This window comes from Condylura cristata, unplaced genomic scaffold (assembly GCF_000260355.1).
Source record: "Condylura cristata isolate star-nosed mole 26May11 unplaced genomic scaffold, ConCri1.0 scaffold00002, whole genome shotgun sequence".
Classification (NCBI taxonomy): Eukaryota; Metazoa; Chordata; class Mammalia; order Eulipotyphla; family Talpidae; genus Condylura; species Condylura cristata.
In genome coordinates this window covers 69,183,321-69,203,651 of record NW_004567103.1, presented here as the reverse complement: position 1 = coordinate 69,203,651, position 20,331 = coordinate 69,183,321, and the positions used below count along the sequence as shown (strand labels likewise).

Sequence of the window (20,331 nt, the reverse complement as noted above, 5' to 3'; positions counted from 1 at the left end):
TATATATATATATATATATATATATACATATATATATATATATATCAACACACACACATACAAACACATAGATGATAAAAAGAATAAATAAATGATATAAAATCTAAAAGACTAGGTATTACATAACTAGCTTTGAAAAAGGGGTTTTTACATGAGAATTTAAAAAAACTGGTAAAAAAATATGATGCTTGATTTGCCATTATAATTTACTATGTTCCTTTCTAAGAATTCTAATAAGGGTAGCTATGATTTGGGGCACTAATGTGGTATTCTTGAGTTACTTGAACCTTCATGATACTATAATAGTATACACTAGCTTCCTTATTTTACCATTATTTCTAGATTATTTAGATTACACTTAAATTTAACTTGGTTTCTTTTCTACATGGGCTATTTTGCCTTTAGATACAAAATACACTCTAAAAAGTGGTTTTCAAGTATGCTATATTCTTGCAAACTTAACAGATGTTAAATTGTTTAAGAATTCTTGTATAATGTTCAGTGTATTTTGACATTCAAAGATCATTTAACATTATGTATTTCTTGAACAACATGATCCCAAATCAAGCTTGATCTTTGTCATGGAAAGAAACACTTTTCAGCCAGTTATTTACTATAACAGAAATATAAATCTAAAATGAAGAATAGAACCAATTGCTTTAAAAGTAATAAAAAATCACAGAGCATTTGTACTTCACTTAGATACTATGGGGGATTTTCAGTATACTGTGCATTCCTATACATCTATTCTTTGTTGTTGCAAGTAGCCCAATAACTTTTTAGCATAAAGAAAATTATTAATTTCAGTTTTTTAAAAGTAAGTTTGCTTTACCAAAAACATCAATGGAAGCAAGAAATTTACTTTTTTTCAAATTGAATTAAATTCATACATTTAGCTATACTGTGAAAATCTTCAAGTCTTCATTTTCAAAAACAGGCTTCAAGTTCGTTTTCCAAGGCATATTTATAACTTTAATATATCTAATTTCTCCATTATGGATTAACTTTTCCCTCAACAAAACCACCTGACATTACTTAACTTCAAAGAGAATATTAAATGCTGGTCTTTATTCCTATGTGGATTTTAAAAGTAAATGGCAATGTATGTATTATTACCTAGAAATCTGTGTTTGAATAACTTTCACATAGACCTTTCATTTTCAAGTCTTTTTTTTTTTTTTTTTAACCTCTGAACTCAAGTCAGGAAAGACATGAATAACATATCAGGAAGATATATAACAATAATATATACAAGTAGCAATGGATATCACCTGCAAATAAATATAACATTTAGAAAGGTATATCAATTGTTAACCACAAATCCTGAAAGTATCTATGTTATTTTTTTAATGTTTAAGAAATATTTTTTAAAAGAAGTAAGGATAAACAGGCAAAAATACTACTAAATAGGTCGAAGATTTCCTTGTGGTAAGGATTGCAGGTCTGGTTTGGGGACTCAAAATTAGTATTAAAAAAAAAATCAGTAGTCTCCTGCTGTTTCAGTGTTTAGCTCAAAGTTACAGTAATGAGAAAAGGAAAATCTAAGAAACATCTGGAGAGAAGAAATTATAGGCATAGATGATGGACACTCTACATTGTTTCAACTTTGCACTGCCAAAGAACCAACCATAAAACCAAATAAAGAGACATTAGTGAGGAAAAATCAGTAGATGAAGCTTAGGAGAACTTGTTTACCCCAAAATTGGACATTTAAATAAATAATTTCCAAAGAAAATTTGAAATATTATTAAAGTGAAAAATATAAGGTTTGGTTTTTCAGGAATTAAGGTCAAAAGCATGAAAAAAGACTTAAAGGATGTGTCTGGTAAAGAGTCTGTTACAGAAAGTCTTACATGAGGAAAAAAAAAAAAAAAAAGCTCAGGGAAGAAGTGCAATGTTCAAAAGGGATATACGGAAGGGACCCGAAAGAAAAGACAGCATGTTCTTGAGTGAATTATCAATAAAGGGAAATATTAAGAAGAAAGCAAAAGTGGCATGACATCTTTACAACAAAAATAATTTAAACCTGTTTCAGGAATTTAATGAAGATAATGCATACAGATTACTATTCTGTGAAGTTAAGAAGTAAGCATTATGGAAAGAAATAAGACATCATTTTTTCACCTAACAGAAACATGCTTTTTTTTTTTTTTTTTTGTGAATCTGCCCTCTTCATTTTAGGGAGCCTCATTAAATGCTAAAATCCTCTGGACCTCAATCTCTTCACCACAGAGGTAGCCAATATTAGTTTTGTGTGGGTATTGTGTTTATATTCAGTCCTCATTTTAATACTTTGTATGTAGTGAAAGAACTTTGGGGTTGTATATAGAGGTTTGGGGAGTTATATATATATATTTTTTTTTAAGATTCATTTTTATTTATGCATTCAAGAACTAGGGTGTAGGCTAGAGGTGCAGGGGGTAAGAGGTAAAGTGGGGAGCAGAATAGGCAGGTCAAGTGTAGAGACATGAATTTTTTTGAAAGCAAAGGGGAAGTCTTCAATAAAAGGAATATGTTGGGACCTCCTTTCCCTGGTGGTAAGAAGTTAAAGTCTCATTGCTATCAAGCTGTCACCAGCTACAACAGCATGAGTTTGAGCCCCTGCCACAGAGGTGACCCACATAAGACCTCTCCTGTCTCATCCACTGCTCCACTCAGCAGTGTTTCAGTAAATGAGCCTCCCCTGTTCCCCACTCTGCTTGTGGTGAATCTTCTTACTCCCTGCACCTCTGGCCTATACCCCAGTTCTTGTATACACAGATAAATAAAAAAAGTTGAATATGTAAAAATAAATAAAGAGAATCATTACTGCACGAGATGCTAGAGAAAAGGAGATACTGTCATATGCAGATACAGAGGAAAAATAATTTTGAGTAAAACAAAACTGTCTTAGAGATCATACTCACTTAATTCAAAACACTCACAGTATGAATTCACACATTCCATGTTTTCCATATCACCACACCATCACTTTGTCACAATTAACCACCATATCTACTTAATCACTTTATCACTCACTGACAATTTTGCCATTTCCTCCCTCTACTGCTAATATCCTTAGGGAATTTATGACTTATGTTGATAAACCTGTGAACATCTTAACTCATAGTTTTTTGTGTTCATTTACTTCAATGGTCACATCTCTCATTTTTTGCTTCTGCTTTAGACAAGCAAAGACACAGACTAATTTTGATGATTATGTGGAATAATCTACTTCCAATATCACTCATTTTGAAATCATATTCTTCTTGGATTTCTTGATCATTCATGTCTGCAAATAACTTCTTACCCTGGTCTTATGTTCATCCTCATCCTCTATTTCATCACCAATTTTGAATCTTTCCTCCTGCATTTGCAATTCACAGCTCTTATTTCAATTGCAAATTTTGAGTCTGTCACATCCTATCCTTTTTTTTTTTTTTTTGGCTTATATATTCCATGTATTACTGTTTAAGTGCTGAGTTGTTAAGCATTGATATTTAATACTACCCTGATTAGAATCTAGAAATCCACCCTAGCTAAATATGTGTTGCTGGAAAACATTTTTATTGATATTATGAAAACCATTTGTCACAATAGTTTCAGTGAAACTTAACCTATTCATTTAAAATTGCTAATCTTAATCAAAGACTATCACCTATATGTTTCTTGAGGTTCATTTTAGCCTTGTAAAATATAATTTAAACAAAAGAAGAGGAAGAAGAGATGATGGGAGGGGTAGAGGGTAGAAAGATATTTCAAAAGCTCAAAGTAAGAAATGTCCAGTTGGGGTTCCAAATTGTATTGGAAAGCCCCCCTGCTCCATGTTGACACCCTCAGATTTAACTGAGTACTTCTATGCATTCCTGAGCTCTAGCAGTTTGCTTGGACAACTTTTTTCAGAACAGGATCACTGAAATCTCTTCTTTCATTGGAATTGTTGAGAGCCTGAAATCTTGGTAGCATTTATCTTCATTGGGGTAACATTATGCAGTGATTACTGGAAGATTGGAAGCCCATCTACCTGACTTTCAGAATAAAGCACTCACTCCAGTACTCTCCAGAGGATCATTGTGTGTGTTGGACTTTACTCAAAAACTAAACCTCTGCTTGGTTTCTTCTCCTTCATTTCCTTACTTGAAGTCTCATTCCTGGATCTGCTCCTAGATACTTGATGTAAAACACACATTTGGTTTATTTGCTGTTTCCTGTTCTTACTCCATTCCAGTGCTTTTTCCTTGCCAAGAGTCCTCATACTCTCTAGAATTTATCTCCTCTTCATATGAATTTCCACTCCTTGCTTCTGCAGTTTCTTCTCCTCTGCCTATGAATATGTAAAGTATGCCCTACCTCCCATATTAATAAAAACTTCCTCTATGCTATACTATCTTAGCATATGCCCACATTTTCCCTTTATTCTCTTAATTTTCTGTATCTGTATTTGAAAAATGGTAGCACTGATTTCCAATTATTTTACTTATTAGTTAAACTTGACCTCTGCCTTATTTATCTCCTAAAATTGATAAAAATTCACAATACTTTGACCATCAATTGTATGTTCTAACCTCTGCTTTATTTCTCCTAACCTCATTACTGATGATACATGTTTCTTTTCTCTTGACTTCTAAGAACTTGGTATGGCAATTTTGTTCTTTCTCTTTCTTTTGTTTAATCATTGATTATCTTTATTTCTCTTTTTAATCATTTCATACCCCAACTGTAAACAATAGTCATTTTTATCCTCAGACTTCTTTTTTTTCTGTACTGTTTCTTAGGTTATTTGATCTACTAACATCGTTTATGGAAGAGTGTGAACTAGGAAGTGACACTTTATTTCTCCAATTTCTGATGCCATTTTTTCCACATTTCTCTTCAGGAAGAATCCAGGACTTTCTAGTCAATTTTAGATAAAATAATAGACATTTATTGTTAATTAAGAGGAGGCATAAAAAATATAGAAGTGCAAACAAATCTCATTCCATTTTAAATTTCTCCACCCTCTCTCTGGCTTTTCCTACCTTGAGGATTTGTAGTGAGAAAGTAATACTTTTTTCCCCATTTATTTCAGTATTTGTTTCCTAATTTTAGTGTCCCCCTTATACATTTGCCTCAAATGTTCACTTATAATTAAGGATACAAAAAGAGCCCTCTCCTACTCCATAATATAACTCCTGTGCAATAAATTAAGCATTTTCAAGAATTTCCTAATTTAAAGAACACTGTAGTTTTAACTAAGTCTTATACTTCTGATCTCTGTTTATATGGTTTATTTGGGGCCAGGAAGAACTATGATAGATGGTTTGCAACCAGTTTCAATTTTACTTGATAAATAGGACCCAGTTTCTATAAAATATAGGAGCTGCTATTGCCTATACTGCGTCCCAAACTTTCAGTTATAGCACATACTTCTCTACATGTATTCATGTATGTAACACACACACATATACACCTCACATAGTTACACTCTAATCAATGTCCTTTCCATTGCCACTACCAGTTCTTTGTTTATACTTGTCTTACAAGATATTCTTATTCCATTTTAACACAGTTTCTTCTTCAATTCTCCACCAAGTCTCTAACAGATCACCAGCACTGACACTACTACCTCCTTTTGCTATTCAATCTAATTACATGCTCTCTTTTTCTTTAAACTTAAAGTAAGTATGTGGTAGTTTTTTTTGAAATTATTACTCCAACAAGAGATTTATATATGACTTAAGCTTGACTTATACCTCTCTAGTAATTTTATGCCTGAAAATGTCATATTTCACAATTTGATACTATTATTTTAATTGAATCTTTGAATTCATTTAAACATCCAGCTTATACACTATGAACAGAAGAAACATCCTATTCATACCATCATACTTTATGTGTCTCCAGGACCCTTTTTATACAGGAAGTGTTACTATTTTGTCAAGATGCACTGAGCTGAAGGCTAAGGATAAGATGGAGAGGTGCTGACATGACCTTGTTCACAGGGTGTAGTACTCAATAAATGTTCATTTATCAAACTGACAAAAATGGTGTGTATGTGAATTCCTTTGCCTGATGTTCTGTCTCCTAGAGAGAAATACTGTAGCTATATGCTAAAATAGCTGATGAGATTTAAAAGGAACTTGTGGAAAAATAGTTCTGGAATAACAACTTGAAGATGTATCCTAGGTTTCAAAAGAAAATTACAGATTGACAGGTAGCAGCAAGAGCCCTGCTAATCTGTACTTCGTGAATCTGTGAAAGGTCATGCACAGCAGGTTTTCCATAAAATGAAGTATGAGGCTTGTTAAAAATATGAAGGGAGGGCTTTCCTCTCCCTGGTGGCACAGCAGGTTCAAGCACAGAACCAAGAAGCTAAAGCCACTTCAGCATGAGTTTGATCCCCAGACCAGGAGGTGTACAACATGTTAATTTGATAGTCCTGGAAATAAAATAGGTATTAAATATTCATTTGGAAAATGGATATATTACAATTGGAAAACAAGATTTGCTACTAAATGACTATTTGAATTGTTGAGTATCATTTATGTAAATATTTCTAATCTAGAACTTTAACTTGAGAATCTAGAAACGTGTTACTCTACTCATTTGGATTTATACAGACATTGCAGAACTGCATAATAAATGCTAACACACCTAAATATATACTAAAACATACAAAAGCAAAGTGAAAATAAGCTTTCCCTCTATTTATATATCTTTACTATTTATATATCTTTAAATTTTATATCAGGCATTAAAGCTAAAAATTGCATCAATATGATATGTGAATATTATTAAATGGAACTTAAAACTTACATAAATTCAAAAGGTATATGTAATTCTTAAAATTACCCTTTTACTGGGTGCACAGCTATTGATCTTGGTTGATCCAGGCCTTGGGAAATAATGACATAACGGAAAGAGCCATTGAGTCTTGCAACTTCAATTAAGTTGAAACCATGATCTGTCCAGTATATATTACCTAGGACAAATAAAGATGTGATTATAATATAGTTGTTAAAATATTAATTAGTTGCAGCTAATGTTAAATTTCTGAGTGTTTACATAACTATAGTATAGATTTAATTTACTTCTATACTATTTCTCAAAGTACATATTTCCTAAGAAGAAAGCTATTAATGTGCAGATGTTTCCTACTATTACAATCTCTTCTATAAATCATATAATGATAAAGCTATATGTTAAATAAAAGTTGAAACTTTTCCCACCTGAAGAAGAGATCTATTTTAACTTTTTACTGACTTCAGGCAGAAAAAAAAGAAGTGCTTCTAACACTTCTGTTTACCTGCCTCATAGAGTTCTCAAGAGATCTGGGTAAAGTTTAGCACTACATAATCTATTTCTACATAAAAACACTTATCCAAAGGCTCAAAAGCATTAGAAAGAGTAGAGCCAAAAGCAAAAGTGACTATTTACCCCTGTGGCTAGAGTATAAAAAACTGTTATGGGTAAGAAACAGAATTTATATGAAGCAGATTGAGCCTCTAACAAAATAGATGTGAAACAAAAACAGAAAAGTCATGGATTATACCAGCAATCCAGTCAATAGCTATTCCTTCCACTCTTCCCAAGCCATTGGTAATGATATCTTCTTTCCAAGTCTGATCTCTTTTAGCTCGGCTAATTTTATTGAAGCCCATGTCTGTCCAGTAGATTGTATCATTTTCTATGGATGAGACAGAAGGGAAACAAAAGACAAATATACACTATTATGTATGCCAACATAGGTATTAGGGTCATAATGCACCAATATTTTGGGGGAAATATCTTAGGTATGCTATTGTAAAATATTTTTCAGTATAATTTATTAATGCATATAGAGAGATAGGTATAAAACAAGGAAGAACTTCATCAAAGTAATTTTTTAAAGTCTATTAGAATTGTAGAAATGGGCCTTCCCAAGAAGCACAGGGGTTACAGTCTCAGTGCTATGAAGCTATCACCAGCCACATCATGGCATGAGTTCCATCCCTGGCATGGGAGCTGACCTACATGGCGCAGCAGACCTCACCTGCTTCTCCCACTTCTCCCTCCAGCAGTGTGTCTCAGTCTGTCTTTGGTGAATTTGCTTACCTCCCTCACCTCTGGCCTACACATCAATTTTTATATGCATACTTAAATAAAAAAATCAATTTAATAAAAAAGAAATATTTGTAGAAATGACTTATCACTTTACTTTTTTCATTATCCTACTCATTTGAACTCAATAATTATTTACTTGCTATGATTTTGCAATAAGGATATCAAACCATGCTACTTTGTATCACAATTCTCATACCTATCCCTGTGTATGAGTCTTTTAAATATAAAGAGCATACTATTGAGGTTAATTAACTCAACAAAGTCACAAAGTAGAGAGTGATAAAAAACAAACAAACAAACAAACAAACAGAAGGGCATTTCAACTATCAAGGGTATTTTAATCATAAGGTCATTCAAAATGTATAAAGTGTTAAAAGTTTCTTATCTTCCAGTTATTCCTTTTGAGGTACTAGTATCACAAATGTCAACTATAAACCACATAAATTATTTTTCAAACACATTGTTCAAATGAGCTTAAGACTGCTGGAAGAATGGCAATTTTCTGTCCAGAGCCTTTATTAGGGCGGCTCTAACCAACTGAGCTAACTGGCTGCCTTAGAGTCCTTAAATACTAGTGATTTTTGAATATTTGAATGAAAAATGTGTCTAAATACTATAAATGAAATGTATGTGCATGCATATTCATAAGCATAAAGGATAGTAATTATAAACCAATGGTTTTAAACACAGCTACAGGAGGGACACTGGGGACAAATCATAAAATAATAAATTTGCCACCAACTAAGTAAGTTTTTATGTTGTGACCTACATGGTCATTTGAAGAACAAATCCTTTAAGACCAATATAATTTCCCTCTGGCACAGTGACAGACTATGGGAATAAAGAAAGAGCAATTAGTATAATCAAGGCATTTATCAGTAAGTTTTGGGATTCCTTTTTAAATGATATATAATATGGATTATTTTACCTATTTGGAGAAAGAGTCCAAATAGCCCCTGATCCCAATAGTGTTGAAGTAAGAACACAAAATTGTTTCAAGCAGAGATATCAGTTTCAAATACATATGTCAAATTCAAGGACTTACTGATTTTCCAATTTTGTTAAAGTATCAGTTACTATTTTTTTTTTCATTATTGAGAGTGGCTTGATAAACAAAAATAGACATTTGCATGACTATTATTATCTGTCAAGTTAAATTCCTTCCCTTGCCCTCACATACTGGGTCCATATATTCAGCTACCTACTTTTCATCTCTGTTTGCATGTAAAATCATCATAATAACAAAAAGATAAACAAAAAGCTAAATTTTAAGCTTTCTACCTAAAACACACTACTATTGCAGTTTCAATACACAGTTTTCCATAATTATTCATGCAAAGTTAATGCAACATACAGTAACTCCATTTTTACTTCTTAAGCGGGAAACCTCAAATTGTCCTTGATTACATTCCATACTCCACATCTATTTCATCAACTAATACTATACTATTCAATTTATTACCAAGTATTTCTGGCTCTTTGTATTCTTTGTTCAAAACATTTTCTTCATCCAATCACTTTGCACTGCTACTTACAATATAATACAAGTCACTACTAACTGTTAGCTGAAGTATTGCAGTAGTTACTAACTTTTTATCCCATATCTATTTTAACCTCTTTACTCACCTTTCCTCCTGAGTCTTTCCTTCACTTTGGTTCCACTGATGATTTTAAAGAGTAAATCAGATAATTTCTTCCCTGAGCCGATCAAACTCTAATCACTTCTCATATCATTCAAGGTAAAATCATTGTTCCTTCCCATGGCCTTTCATGTCTTATCCACAACCTTTAATTCTCTCTCACCTGATATATTTCTACTCTGTCCCTCACTTACATGTTAGACAGACATACTGCTTGCAAAAACAAATTAATTGCTTTTTGTCTAAGGTTTTTTACATTACTTTTTCCATCTGTCTTTCCCAAATATTTAAACTAGCTTAAATATACCCCTTCATAGTGAAATTCCCTCTGACCATGCTATAAAAATTATTTCCTTACCACACTCTATTTGCTTTATCAAACCTTATTTTTTACCATAGCATTTATAACTGTCAAATAGTATGTATTTATTGATTTGCTTGCTTAGTCTATCTTGTATTACAGGGATATGATTGGAGGGTTCGGCTGTTATTTTGTCTACTGCTTTAACCTTGGTGTCTTGAATAGTGTCTGAAACATAGTAGCTTCAAAAGAAACATCTGTTGAGTTAATGAATGCTATTTCCTCTACAAAGAATAGTTGGAAGGGGTTACAGCAAAGTCATAGATATTACCATCAGAACATTTAGAAGTGTATTAAATTACAGAGATGCACACAGAAATTTAATTCACAATAATATAGGATGAACAGCATATAGGTAATACACAAGCATTTCTTCTGCACACCTTTATTATCATATAGAACATAAATGCATTTTTTTAACTGCTTCTTAGATATAGACTACAAGACTATTAGACTGGTTTATGGGTAGAAATTGCAACTGATCCACCTTTTGCCAACAGCCCAGCCACATGAACAGCAGACATTCCTTGAATAGTCAGTGCAAATAATAGGCTAATCTCGTAATCCCTGGACTATCTTTAAATAATCAAATCCACTACATTTAACTGAGAAACTGAAAGGTTTCCTAGCATTTTTTTTTCTTTTAAGTATATTTTGGAGATTAGTAACAGAATGATTCATGTGGCAATACATTGAGGAAGGACAAGAGTATGGTAAAATTAAATCACTCCTTCATATCAAAACATCTACTCCTCAACTTTTCTCATATACTACACATCTATAAACACTCTAAGAATGAATTCACAAAGAATGTGTTTTCTACTATCTCAAGTATCTGCAAAATAAACATAAATTTCGTTAGGAATATTTTAATTAGGATTAAAATGAGACAAAAAGATGTTAAACTTTTGTAACAATCTGTAAGGGTACAGAATAGAGATACATATAAAGATAGGGGAGAAAAGATTACAAAATTTGTCCTGACACTCCAGAATATGACACTTTCAAACTTAAACTATGTCTATTCAGCAGATACTAGAGAATCCTGAGCATACTGCTTTCAGCACTGTCACATGGATAAGAGTTAGGCAGTGAATGACAAAGTCCATGTAGTCATAGAGTTCACATATAGGATTGAATTAAACTATTTGAATAAAAAATAACTATCTTAAGACACATGATTATATATATATATATAATATATTGGACAAATATATTTTTAGTTTAAGGAATTTGTAATTTAAGGAAATAATGATTACAATTAGCTTCTCACAGATATAAGAATGCAAATAGAATACTTGTTAACTATTCTCAAGGATCACCACATAGAGATTAATTGCCAACTATTATGCATTGAAATTAAAGTCAATTAAATGAAAAGCCACATATTTTCATATTGTTATCTGTCTGTAATACAAGGGAGCAGACATTTGAGATGAGAATAACTAAATTTTGAGTCAAAAAAAGTTCTCCAGAGAGATTTAAATGCTGTAGAACTAGCTTGTAAGCATCTTTACAGGCTAGATTATTCAGTGTCCTGTCAGAAAACAGGAAATAGAAAATATACGTGTCTCAAAATCTTGTAGGTACATTAGACATTTTTAAACCTATTTATTTTAATTGATATATACACACAATAGTTTATGCTTGAGAGGTACAGGTATTTATTGTTTTGATACATTTATGTTTTGTAGTTATGATTATCACTGTAGTATTAACTAGCACCTCTACCATGATATAATTATCATTTCTATTTTATGGTGAGAACAATTAAGGTCTATTTTCTTAGCACCTTTGGAGATCATAATACAGCACAATTGACTTTAATCACTAAGCTGTGAAATAGATCTCCAGGAAATATCATCTGTTAGCAACAGGCATATCAGGTATGTATGCTGAAACTACATCTGCCCAATATTTCCATCCCCAAGTGTTGGTAACATATTGCAGGTAAAATGTTACTAGTATCTTACTGTACATTTTTTATAAGTTCAAATTTTAAAATCCATATATAGGTGTTACCATAAAGTTTTTCTTTCTCTGACTTGTGTGTATCCCCTTGAGGGGTTATACCCTGCAAGGTTCATGCTGTTGTTACAAATGAAACAATTTCCTTCCATCTCATGGCTGTATAATATTACAGTGCGCATGTGTGTGTATGCCATCTTCATCCATATATCTGTTCATGAACATTTAGTTTGTTTCCATATTTTGACTATTATGACAAATGCTGCCATGAACGTGAGTATACAGATATTTCTTTGAGATTCTGATGGCAATTCTTTGTGATATATATGCACAGGAGTGATTTTGATGGATCCTTCATGTCTATTTTCTTATAATAAAACACTTATTGATTTACCTGCTGAGAATACACTAGAATTCATGTTGTCATGGGTTGCTGGAAAAATTATCTTATTCAACATTAAGTTGCTAGATTCATAATATTTGATGCATGAAATCTTATTTTATAATATATAAAAATACTATAAATGATTTATGAATTTTGGACATGTGGGTGGTGTTCAGCTTCTGGCTCTTGTAAATAACAACATAAATACACTTGCCCATGTTTGTAGTAGACATAAACTCCACTACCATTTCTGCTTGATACATATACAGAGGTGGGACTGATGGTTCACACGCAATTTTTGTTAGGTAGTATTATGTAAATACAATAGTATATTTAGAGAAACAACCTAAGTGCCAATGACAGAACAGTAGATTAAATACCTGGTATAAATACAGAATGGAATAATACTTTAAGCTAAAACAATTTTTTGAAGTCTTACCATTTGGTACAACATATATGGAACTGGAGGAGATTGTGCTAAACAAAATAAATTAGGAGAACAGCAAATACTGGGTTATTTATGTGGACTATAAAGGCACAGTACAAAGAAGCTGATGAAAATAAACTATAACAAATACTAGAAATATGACTAAAGGATTGAGGCTAATCAAGGTAGAGGGGAAGTAGGAAATATGAAATAGACTATGATGGAGGAGGACTATGAGTGACTTGGTGGTAGGTATGGATATGAAGAAGTGTGGACCTGTATTTCTGAGTCATATACAGTGTTATCAAACAATGGCACCTCAATTAAAAAATGATAATAACACATAAAAAATTACAGAATTTGTGCCCTTTCTGGTGGCTCAGCAGGTTAAAGCACAGCACTAAGACACTAAAGCCACTTCGGCATGAGCTTTATCTCCACCCTTGAGGTGACCACATGGTGCAGCAGACCTCTCCTGGCCCGCCTGCTGCTCCCTCAGCAGTGTACTTTGCCAGTCGGCCTGTTCTGCTCCCCACTCTGTCTCTGGTGAATCCTCTCACCACCCCTGCCTGTCAGACCTGTATGTATTCCAGTTCTGTATGCATACATAAACCTTTAAAAATTTACATAACTTCTAAATAATTCTCTTAATTAAAACAATTCAATATTAAAATTTATAATTGCTTAATTCTAGCATACCCTCTTATCTGGCTGATTAAAACAAGGAGATCTTAGGTTCCAGCTAGAAATGCAGAGATCAGCTTGCAAGAAATTCAAAGGATTCTTCTTACCATGAACTGGTTCAACATGCTTATTTACCTTGGTTGACAGTGTTTACCTAGACAGATAAGGGTCAAGTAAGCAATGGATTAAGAATGTGCTATTGTTAAACAGTGAAGGGAACATATTATTTCAGCTTCCTCCTCAATGACTAGAATTTATTTATTTTTTTCTCCACCAGTGCTAAGTAGGTCTGAGATGTAAAAATCCCAAGATGATGGTTTTATAGATAGGTCTTTCACAAATATTGTAATATATTTGTAAAAGGTCTATATCTTACAGAATTTGAATGAAACTGACAATCTTTAATCCTACAATATGCAAAGGGTTCTAGGAAGAAAAATAAGTATAAAACCAACCACAATTTTAGTAAAAATAGAGATTTACAATCCTAATTCTGAGACCATCAACATACTGTAAATATCTTTGCTGTTATTATTATTATTGCTGCTATCATGCCAATAAGAACAATTGCAATATGGATAAGGATAAAATTGTAAAGATAAAGGAGTTTGGGAATTCATGACACAAGATTAAATAAAGATTTAAACTTGTTGACATCTGGAAGGCTTTTCCTAGGTTCATAAGCTAAAAAAATAATGTATAAATTGCATAGATTTTATAGGCAACAGAGATCTTTAGTTATAGGATCTGGTAGTGTTTTCTTAGTGCTTACATATATTTAATTAAGAAAGTCAAATGAGATATGTAACATTAATAATTACTTAAGGACAGTTCCAAATTTTGAGTACTAAAATTTATAAATTCGTTTAGCTTAATTTACTGGCACAGTGTTTTCCCCCCATCCTATTTGATATATTATGCTCTACCCCATATTTAAAAAATAAAGAAAACTATGTTCAGTCTTAAGAGTATATGTTAACTCATTAGAAATTCTATATGAAATGAGTTCTAGTTTTTGATAAACTTTAGGCTTGACTTCTATAAGATGTTTTATACATGGCTATTTAATCTGTCAGTGAGGTCTTTATTACTTGTTAAAATCTACTATTAGGATTTGGTTGTTGTACTTCAGCTTTTGTAGTTTTATACAAATAAGACTTATGGGCAATATAAACTCAAGTATTATATAGAACCTGCTCTTCAACTTTGATTGCTGGAATTAGAAAAAAAGTTCCTCACACTACCACCACTCTAGCTACCAACTTTCACTCAAAATTTAATAATTTACTAGCGTTAAATCTTATGAACTGGTTGCAAATACCTTTTTCCCTTTGAAGTCAGAAATACAGCATCCTCCATGATTTTATTATCATTCATCAGCAGTGAACTTAATAGATAGGTCTGGAAATATAATTCCTTCCACATAGGCAAAGACTGCCTTACAGCCATGCAACTCATTAATTCCTTTTGCTTAGCTAAGATAATGACTTCTAAAATGATTTTTATTCTAAAACTTGGACAGTCATAAGAGTTATCTCTAATCCAAATCCTCATTTCTTTAAAAAAATCCCTTCTGCATTTTCTCTTCTCTAATTTTAGAGACATTTTCATATCACTCCTACATTTTTCAATAACCATGTCTCTCACTATGATATTTGTTCTAGTTATGTGACATTTTAACCTAGATATGAGTCACTCTTTTTATTTATTTATTTATTTCATTTATAATTCCCCCACTCATACTCAAATGCAGGACCATTTCTATAAACATAAAATAAAATTTATGGAAGCATGGGAATGGGAAATCTTAACATAGCAATATAACAATTTTGAATTAAAAAAAAATAAATATTCTGGGCTCTTTCTGGTGGCATAATGTGTTAGAACACAGCACTGCAAGCTGGCTATAGTCACTTCAATGCAAGTTCGATCCCCCTGGAGGTGATCCATATGACACAGCAGATCTCTCCTGTCTCACCTGCTATTCCCCTCAGCCATGTGCTTTGTCAGCCTGCTTGTTCTGCTCCTCAGTCGGTTTCTGGTGAATCCTTTCATTGCACCTGCACCTCTGGCCTGTAGCCCAGTTCTATATGCATACATACATCTTTTTTAAAAAAAAAATAGGTACTCCTATTTCACCAGAGATGATTTTTCAGTGACTGCTTCATTTTATGACCAAGCCTCATTAGCCATTGCCCCTGATCTCAGTGATAGGCTTGCTTTCCCAGTTCTCGAAGAAAATACCAAAGGATCAATCATCTCAGAAATTTTAAATTGAGTAGTATTGAGTAGTGTGCCAATTGGTGAATTACCAATTCTAGTAGTTCTTCTAATCATATTTCCAACATTTGGGGAAGGTCTAAAGGATTTTTTTTTTTTAGATCAAGAGCTTATACACGCATATACCACACATACATACTCACACACTTAAAGTTTATGCATATTTATCATATAATAAATACAAATATAACGTATAGTAGTATATTATATATATTTTTATATATAAAACTATATTTTTATATTACCGACAAATTTATATCAAAGCTGACTGGGAAATGTCTAGGAAAACGAAGAAAATATTAAAATTGCTTTAATTTTTGTTTATTATTCACCTTTTAAAAATATCTAAATGTATTCTAAATTTCAATGTACTGACTAATAATATTTAACGTCTCTAAAATGTATACTTTCATGTAAAAGATTTATTAGTGAAAAATAAATACATGCATTTTAAGTGAAATTTCTATTTGTTTAATGAGAAATTTGTGTGATACAGGAAGACTACCATGACTGATGCAGCTGCTGTTTTCTAATAATTTCCACCAAGTAGTATATACAAACTGAAAATATTTTTTTTGGCCAACAATTTCATGATTAGGATTGCTGGTCAGGGCCCTCCTTGGTGGTCAGCAGGTTAAAGCACAGCACTAAGAAGGTTAAGCCACTTCTGCATGAGTTCGATCCCCGCCTGCCCCGTAGTTGACCACATGGCACAGCAGACCTTTCCTGATCTGCCCGCTGCTCCCCTCAGCAGTGTCCTTCTTTGATCTGCCTGTTCTGCTCCCCACTTTGTCTCTGGAGAATCCTCTCACCTTCCGCATCTCTGGCCTGTACCCCAGTTCTGTATGAATAAATAAATAAATCTTAAAAAAAAAAAAGATTGCTGGTGAAGGCTGCATTCTGTCTAAGATTTCAGGCTAGTCCACACAAGCCTGAATGATCAGTGTCTTGACTCCCTTAAGCCCTATAGTTGGTCCTTTGTGTGCCACAGTACCAGCTGAGACCTCTGTAGCAGACTGAAAGACCTACAGATATTACAGAATATTTATATTAAACTATGGAAACAACCCAAATGCCCCAAAATAGCTGACTGGATCAAGAAGATGTGGTATGTGTACATAATAGAATATTACTCAGCAATCAAAAATGATAAACTTATGCCATTTTCAGCAACATGGATGGAGCTAGAAGGGAAGTTCAGTGAAGTAAATCAGAAGGAAAAAGAAAAAATATTGAATGGTCACATATAGGAGAAATATAGGGAAACCAAATAAGGGATCAGGCAAAAATAAAAGTCATAACCTATAATAATAAATTAAAAAAAAAACAAAACAAAACAGAGAAGTATAAATCAGAGACATTCTGCAAGGGAGGGGGAGGTAGAGGATTCAAAACAAGAGAGGGAGTACAAGGGACTATGCTGATGTTTACAGGTGAATTGGTGGTAGGGATTTTACAGGGAATTTACCTGAAGGGTAAAACATACAAGCATGCACTGTGCAAAAATGACAATGATATTTTATCTATCTATCTATCTACCTATCTATCTACCTATCTATCTACCTATCTATCTATCTATCTATCTATCTATCTATCTATCTATCTATCTATCTATCTATCTATGTGTCTATCTAATCTATCTGTATGTATGTGTGTGTGTATCATATATTAAAGGTTTGGATACAGTATTTGACTTTTCTGATTATTATTATTCCTGATAACACTGATTATTATTATAATTATCCCAGAGCTCTAGTGATAATTAAATGAATCTATTTCTGTAAAACATTTAATGTTTAATATATACCCTAATAAAGTATCAAATACTAAATTTTTAAAACTTAAGTATTTTATACAGCACAATGAAAAGTATGCTCATAAATTTGGTAACATTAAATTCAAAATTTTATTATATATATAAAATAATTCAGAGAAAACTTTACAAAGTGCAAAAAGAATAAGATTTTCTCTGGTCCTTGAAGAACTGGTTGTCATTGGATGAGGAGAGAAGAATATTACCATTTACTGAAATGTAGTTCAGATAAAGATACAATTTAACAAAGATAATTGTCTATATAGGAGGGAGGGACAAGATAATTTTAGGAAGAGAGGTGAGCATAAAACTATCATGGTGGCTAGTTTTTTAAGTTATTGGATATCTGGGTTCAAAAATTGAACTTTCTGTTCTTTTCAAACTTCAAAATAATTTCTTCTAACATGTTGTAGGTTTATAAGGACCCAATCCTTGGTATTCCATATTAAAGGGATTCAGTAAAAAAAAAGTGTTAATAAATTACATTTGCTTCTTTCATTTGAAAAAGGCAAATCAATACAAACTCTAATGGGCAATTTTCTTATAACAACAAATCACTAAGAACTCCATCCTTGTGTGTGTAAATAAAATAAAATTTGCAGACTTCAAAGGTTTTACATATCGTAATCCCCTTAAGGTACAATGTTATGAAATCTTAGATAATGTACATTCTCTTTTAAATTACACTTAAATCAAATAAGAAATATGTGCCTGTCTAGCTTTTGTGTCCTGAATGGAATTTGCATTAAACATACTTATTATAAAAGCAATTCCATTTTTAGGCTTTGAACTGTTTCTTCTCAGGGTAACACAAAGAACCTTTCACTTTTCTTAAGCATTCAGTTTTTGTTTGTTTCTTTTTTTTTTTTCTCTTCAAAGCAATTGCACTGTGCTGTTTTTCATATGCATTAAAGTTAGTTCTCACAGTCCTGTGTGCCTACTGTTGACTTTCAGGCTGCATATAAGAACTAAAATGTGCTGTCACACTCTCATTTTCTTCAGATTAGAAGAGAACTGACAGCAACACCAATGGAAATTGTCTTAATTTATCCTGTTTTAAGCTTCCAAAAAGTGTGGAACTGAGAGACAAGTTGGATAGATATATCCTCAGGGGACACCTGCTCAGACATTTCTTCAAGAAACCACCAACCTGCTCCAGAAATCAATGGCATTCTATTTTACTTTCATTTCTGAATTGGGAAGAGATCTTGTTCCTCAATATATATCTGTTTTGCCTCAAATCAGTAAATTAGGCAAAGATGGATTATACAACTACCTCAAAACAGAAACTTTCTAAGAAAATATTTTTGTATTTTTTAAATTATTACCTCTGATGATAAAAGTACTTCACTTAAAATTTTATAAGGAAGGAGTGTAGCATAATAGTAAAGGTCTGGATACAGTATTTGAATTTCCTGATTATTATTATAATTATCACAGAGTTCTGGTGATAATTAAATTAATATAGTCCTATAAAACATTTAATGTTTAGTATATATCCTAATAAAATAACATATATTAAATTTTTAAAACTTAACTATTTGATATAACACAATGAAAAGCATGCTCATAAATTTGGTAATATTAAATTCAAAGTTTTAGTTTAAAACTGTCATTTTTAAAAATAAAATGTTTTATTTTATGGAGAAAAATATAATGAAAATAACCTCATCCAAGGAAATAAGAGAAAATCTTACAAAATTAAAAATTACTGCTATTTCCGAAGTCACCATCAGTGAATTTTTTATGTTGAAAGTCAACATTGATTTGGGATTCATAGTAGTGTGCCACATTTTCAGAGAGACAAGCTTAAGTCTAATTTTGTTTTCTTTTTTTTTTTAAGATTTATTTATTTATGCATATAGAACTGGATACGGAGGGTGAGAGGATTCACCAGAGACAGAGAGGGGAGCAGAACAGGCAGATCCACGAAGTACACTGCTGAGGGGAGCAGTGGGCGGGTCAGGAGAGGTCTGCCACACCATGTGGATCTCTTCCCGGGCAGTTGGGAATCGAACTCATGCGGAAGTGGCTTAAGCTTCTTAGTGCTGCGCTTTAACCCGCTGCGCCACCAGGGATGGCCGCTTAAGTCTAATTTTAAAGAAATTACTACTACCCATTCAGGAAAGTAGAAAACTCCAAGAGTTCAGCAACTGTTACTACACTATGAACTATGAATCTATATTGAACATATAGTTTCTGCTTTACGAATGGGAAAAAATCGTTACACAAAATAATAAAAACCACAAAGCAAAGTATCCATGTAAGAAAGTTTCAAAGGTACTAATTAGAAATAATTGTATTTGTAGAAAATCAGGAGGCAGTTTTCTTGGGGGTGTCTTGTTTTTCTGTATCTTGGAGAGGTTTTTTTTTCATTCAGAAGAGTCCAAAACTAGTAGACTCATTTATTGATGAAAAAAAAAATGGGTAAACAAACTGTTGTCAACAAAATACACACTAGTTACTGACAAAATACAATTAGAAGGACCCCACAAATATTGTGTGAAAGAAAAGAAATCAGACACAAAAGAAAACATACTGAATGATTCATTTATGTAAAATTTTAGAATTGGCAAAACTAAAGTGAAGTGATTGAGTCAGAATACAAATGATAATAGTTTTTGAAAGTTTGCAGAAGAACATCTTAAAAAGGCTAGATCAAGGCAAAAAAACTTGTTCTGAAGTAGCTAGCTTGAAATGCTTTCAATTATC

At 32.4% G+C, this 20,331-nt stretch overlaps 1 protein-coding gene across 1 annotated transcript in view; it reads right to left on the bottom strand.

Moving 5' to 3' along the window:
- Window positions 1–20,331, bottom strand: part of LRP1B (low density lipoprotein receptor-related protein 1B) — a 1,583,276-nt gene that overhangs the window by 369,514 nt on the left and 1,193,431 nt on the right. The window contains exons 21-22 of the mRNA XM_012727834.1: window positions 7,511–7,645; window positions 6,811–6,940 (exon numbers count right to left, since the gene is read on the bottom strand). Of these exons, the coding sequence (XP_012583288.1) occupies window positions 6,811–6,940; window positions 7,511–7,645 (265 nt within the window). The remainder of the gene's footprint in view (window positions 1–6,810; window positions 6,941–7,510; window positions 7,646–20,331) is intronic.